General features: G+C 34.0%; 1 protein-coding gene across 1 annotated transcript in view; it reads right to left on the minus strand.

Annotated features, from left to right (window-relative positions):
* The window catches only part of ATIC (5-aminoimidazole-4-carboxamide ribonucleotide formyltransferase/IMP cyclohydrolase), a 29,505-nt gene that overhangs the window by 7,833 nt on the left and 15,957 nt on the right, over positions 1-5,715 (minus strand). The window contains exons 8-11 of the mRNA XM_012651459.1: positions 4,965-5,090; positions 4,011-4,118; positions 3,012-3,097; positions 1,813-1,917 (exon numbers count right to left, since the gene is read on the minus strand). Of these exons, the coding sequence (XP_012506913.1) occupies positions 1,813-1,917; positions 3,012-3,097; positions 4,011-4,118; positions 4,965-5,090 (425 nt within the window). The remainder of the gene's footprint in view (positions 1-1,812; positions 1,918-3,011; positions 3,098-4,010; positions 4,119-4,964; positions 5,091-5,715) is intronic.

Below are 5,715 nucleotides of genomic sequence, written 5' to 3' on the forward strand. Positions count from 1 at the left end.
AATTTTCATTTTCCTTTCTTCCTAAAAATTTATTACAAAATACCTAGCTAACACTTGAATTAAAAGTTAAAAGGGAAAAAACAGGATTTGTAGGCTATGTCTTTGCTATTTGGAAAGGAATTTATGTCATCATTTACTGCTATCTTCCTCTCCCAAATTTTGAACTGAGAAGACATCATGATGTGGTGAATACTATGCCTAAGACCACTTTAACTGAGCCCATCCTTCTGCAAAATTTTTTTTTTTGCTTGTTTCTGTTTTTAGAGATGGCATCTTGCTATGTTACCCAGGCTGGACTTGAACTCATGGGCTCACATGATCCTCCTGCCTCAGCCTCCTGAGTAACTAAAGATTACAGGCGAACACCACTGCACCCACTACACATTACAAAATTTCTAAAATCAATATGCTAGCCTATTAACTGATGTCAAAAGAAACTTGTCATATGCCAGGTAGAGGAATAAGTTGTTTCATGGTTGTAATTATGTGTCCAATGTGCAAACTAACCCAAATTTTCAAATAGAAAAATACTAATTAAGTCCTGGTATTCCTTTGACACCTTCCAACATGCTATTGTCAGATGTTGAAGAGGTCATGACAATAAGCTCAGGTTTTGGAAAATATTTTCCATAATGCTATTAATACATAAAACTGATAATGGCCATTTCATTATGTTTTTAAGAGGACATAACAACTGGTTGGGCTCATGCCAGTAATCCCAGCACTTTGGGAGGCTAAAGCAGGAGAACTGCTTGAAGTCAAGAGTTTGAAACCAGCCTGGGAAACACAGTGAGACCCCATCTTTACAAAAAATTAAAAAGCAACAGACAACTAAAAACACTTGATTAAGAAACTGAAGAACATAGTAGCAGCTGTAACTATATGGTTCAACTTGCTGTCAAACGGCTTTTTAAAAAAGAAAGTGTATACATTTAATGTGGGATTTTCTTCTTTTCTTGAAAGGCTGACATGGAATCTACGGTGAACTATAGAATTATTGGTATCTTACAATCAAGGGAATTCACTTAACAACTTCCATTATATGTAGTTGGGATTTCACAGGTTTTCTGACATCAATACCTCATGAAAAACAGTATTATGAATTTTTACTTTGAATTTAAATAGCTCTTTGCTTTAACAATGCATAATCTTAGACTATGGGCTAACTTCTTTAATATAGAAGAGCTCATAAAAAGTAGTAAGAAAGGGGAAGTACCTACCAAGATTACCAATACACATAGCCTGTGATCCAGGCCTAATTTCACTCCCAGGACTTTTCTAGGTTATTCACTGCAGGGCTGTGTGCAGTAGCTAAAGACTGGTGATTGGCTAGGTAAGCTAAGATACACAGATATGGGACAAACTTCCAAGAGGGTAAAGCAGGACACATTTGTGTCAGTAGAGAAACAGAAAAAGAAATGCAAATGCAAATATTTGATGAGCATTTATAAACTTTAAAGATAACACTTCAGGAAAGGTAAGCAAGAAATTTAAAATATTAGTTATTTCTAAAAAAAGTGGCAGTGGCAGAAGGAAATGATACGGGGACAGTCCATTAAATAACATTTAATAGCTTTTGAATAGGTAACTATGTAAATATATTAATTATTTTTTTAAAAAATTACAAAAAATTAAAATAATAAGGAAGCTATCTTCATCTTAAAACCAAAATTAATAGTACTTTTAAAAATGTAAGATTAAGGATAAAGAAACTGCAGTAAGGAGGGATAAATTAGAAGTGTGTCAACATGTAGGAAACATAAATCATGGGGGAAAAGACACCAAATAAGAGAGCAAATTACTGTTTTAAACACGAATTGCACTAACCTGAAGAACACAGTAGTTCCCATTTTTCTTTTTAGAAAGGATTTTCAAGGCTTCTTCTTCATATCCTGGGGCAATAATACCATCAGATACCTGCAAATATATTAAACATTAATCTCTATTTTAAAAAATCAGAGACCACCTATGAAAAATCTAACAGGAATTATTTGCCTTAAATAATGTAGCAGCACTGTCTGGTTTCTGTCTCCAACGGATAATGTTTATACTATAATTAGGAAAGACAATTCTATGTTAGAATTCAACTTTCTAATGCTGACCCTATCTCACTTGCTGTCCTTTCAAACTTTTTTTGTCAGTTTTAACTAAGAATATATGAATGACATGCTCTAAAATATGCACCTCAAGAAGAAATATTCCTTAGTACGTATTCTCTTCAAGATATGGTATTTTACACTAGAAACAGCACATTCTAGTTCTAGCTCTGCCAGTACATGGCTAATGTCCTTTGGCAAGGCACATTCCTCAACAGCAAGATAAGATTGGAGTAAATCAAAGATTTAACATAACTAAAGATACAAATGTCATAGTCTTGCTATAACCTATGACATAAGGATGGTAGTGGTCATGGAAAGAATCCCTAAAGCAACTAAATATTGTCAAGCCACGTGGCCCCTTCATCTCTATCTACTTTTCTTTGCCCTCCAAGCTATTTGGGTTACTTTCTTTTTTCTTCTTTCTGTATTCCCACTTCCAACAGTACCTCCACCTTTCTGGAATGCTTGTTTGGCATTCAACTGACCGGCGCTGTTTTGTTTATCAATGTAGTTTATGTTTTTCCCATTATATGGTCTCCTTCATTACAGACTTATGAAGGTTTATAGTAAGATTCATTATCATATCACCATCCAAGATGGCAACCTCTGCTCTTCGGGAAAGGTAACTTTGGCATTAATATAACTACTAGAGAATTTTAAAGAATTAATTATACAAATAAAAACTTTGTTAAAACAGCCAAATACCCATTTTAAACCCCATTAACTCACTAAATCCCAAAATTAATTCAAGGATCCACGGTCTACATAAAATATAAACATTAAATGATAAACTTAAGTAATTCACAGGTATTGTAAATATAAATATTGCAGGTTATGGTTTCAGAGAACATCATGAACAATTAAAGCTTTACTCAGTTACACATGGATCAAAATACACGAATGTCCACTAACTTCTCTGGATATGATTTTTGCAGTTGGTACATCACAGACATCAGATAATGCAACAAAATCACCAAATGAAGACATCCTATCAGCCCCTGTGAACAAAAATTAAAATGAGGTATTTATCACAAACTATTCTTGTGTAGAAAAAGATAGTGACTTAAAAATCCCCATGTGGTAATATAAAATCCATTTCTCTAAAGCTAACCTTATTGTTTACACAAGATTTAAATAACAGATCAATAAGTCATTGAACTGAAGGAATCTGTAAGAAAGCATTCTTTAATTTTACCTCCTAGAGTTTCACAAACTTTTTCTATGAAGGGCCACAGAGTAAATATTTTTTTAAAGCTTTGTCACCACATGGTCTCTATTGTAACTACTCAATGCAGCAGGTGCGGTTCAAAAATCAGCCACTGACAAGGCAAACACTGTATTTTTCAAAAATAGGTGGCAGGTTGGATTCAGCCCAAGGGCCCTGGCTTGCTGACCCCGTGTAGGCGGTATATACTCTGACATTAGGATTCTCAACATTCTTCCATAAATATTACAATATTATTCATACGTAATTAAATTAAAAAACTAAATGTTTGTGAAATATGTAAAATATAATAACTCTAGCCAAATTTAGTACAGGTAGACAAGACTAAAATCGTATGGCTTGTCTACCCATACGATTTTAGTCACATATTAAAAAATACAAATGCATTCAATAGCCTAATCTGAAATTACATTCCCCAAATTCCAATGAGTTTCCATTTGTTACATTAAAATACCAACATATACTTTTATAAACTAATTTATTCTCAGGCACTCATATAATCACTCTCAAATACTAATAAAAACAAATTTAAAATAATTTGAAATCTTATAATAAAACAAAGGATTTTTATTTTACTCGGTAAACTATACATTATATAGAATATCTATATATTTATTCTATTCTATGTGGGACAAAATATTGCTTTTTCTCCCCCTGAAAAAACAAAAAAACCCTCTTAATCTGACCTCTTGCTCTTGCATAAGCAGTTGATATGGGAGTGAGGGTTTTATAGAGATCATTGACCATGCAGACTTTGGCCTCATCTTCACTGAGTGGAATTCCAATAGCAGCACCTGGTATAAAAAAATCATAAAATAATTAATAGTCCAAAAAAATCTCAAGTTACCACTTGTCAACTAAATCAAGACATTTTTCCTAACATCTAGTCTATGCAGCATATTTTCTAGCACCTGTGCTAAATTAAACAGAAATCTATTTAGCCAGATAATGAAACACCAAAAATATCGTTGTGAAGTAGTGGGAGAAACATCTCTTCTCAGGCCTCTGAAAACAGAGCCACCAAGCCTGATAGCCCCTGGCGTGTGAATGAAGCTGGTTTACTTCATTACAGACTAGCTCTCTCCATCCTGCCTGACATCACAGTTTATTTCTTCCATTTATTTCCTCCCCACTCACATTGCTTTAACATCCAATAAACATCTGAGAACTAATTATGTGTTGCGTTGTCAGCAGATCTGCTGAAAAGACAACTAAGCTGTGGAATTATGGACTTAAAACAATAGAAGCAAAAGGTATCTCACATAGTGGCTATAAAATGCTACACATGAAGTGTCATAAGAACATTTTTATGTGTACTCAGTTACATTTTCAAACCTGAAAAAGTATTTATTACAGTCTATTGCACTAAGCCATTTCACTTTTGTTTTCTAAACCTCTGTGTTTCCACCACAAAAAACTACTGCGCCTAGTCTTCCTATCCCCATAATGATGTTATGCAATTGTATGTATGTGTCATGTTGTCAGATTTTATACTTTATATTGATATTGTTAACAACAGACTTGATCTTTAGACTTCATAGAATGTCTATATTCATATTAGCATTTTTCAATATTAAAAAAAATATTTACAAAGAAATGCACTTCCAACAGTTCCAGGGTATTCCAGAGCAAAGCTTTACCTGCTGGGCTGACATGTTTGAAAGAGGCAGCAGCTGGAATGCCTAATGCCTCTTTGAGTTCCTTCACCAGCTGCCAGGCATTCAAAGCATCACACAAGTTTATAAATCCAGGGGCTCCATTTAGAACTATAATATATAAAAATATACACACATATTACTAAGCAGGATCAATAGGTCATAGGTACATTTCTTAAGTCGTAACATATCAAGACTACACTAATGTTTTAAGCAGAAGTATAATTAAGAGGCAAACAGACAGACACAAACATGTAAGAACTTGATGATAAAGGAGAACAAAGCAGCTGAGCCTGAGCCCATCTTTAAAAACATGCACATGCACATGAATACATGAATACACATATCCACACATAACGGTGGAGGACCAAATCCAGCCAGTCTAGAAAGAAATTCACATTAGAGACTCAGGAATGGGAAACTATGACAAGACTACTGACCAGTCAGGGATCCACATACAGAACTAAGGTTAAACAATTGTGGAAATTATAGAGACAGTAAAAAATTGAAGTTATAAACCTTGTCAATTTAAAAATTATATTATGATCTAAAGCAAGACCTGTGGGTGGGAAGTAGGGAGAGGAAAAAATATGTCCTGGTTTTTTCTTCTTCTGTAGCAGACTCAGCAGACTGACTAAAGTGGAATTGCAGTTAAAAGAAGAATGCAATTTCAGAGTTTTCCATTACCTATTTTCTTAACATTGGCAGGATTTTTTTTAGGAGCTAGTATCTCCTG

Source organism: Propithecus coquereli, unplaced genomic scaffold, assembly GCF_000956105.1.
Source record: "Propithecus coquereli isolate 6110/MARCELLA unplaced genomic scaffold, Pcoq_1.0 Scaffold357, whole genome shotgun sequence".
NCBI classification, from domain to species: Eukaryota; Metazoa; Chordata; class Mammalia; order Primates; family Indriidae; genus Propithecus; species Propithecus coquereli.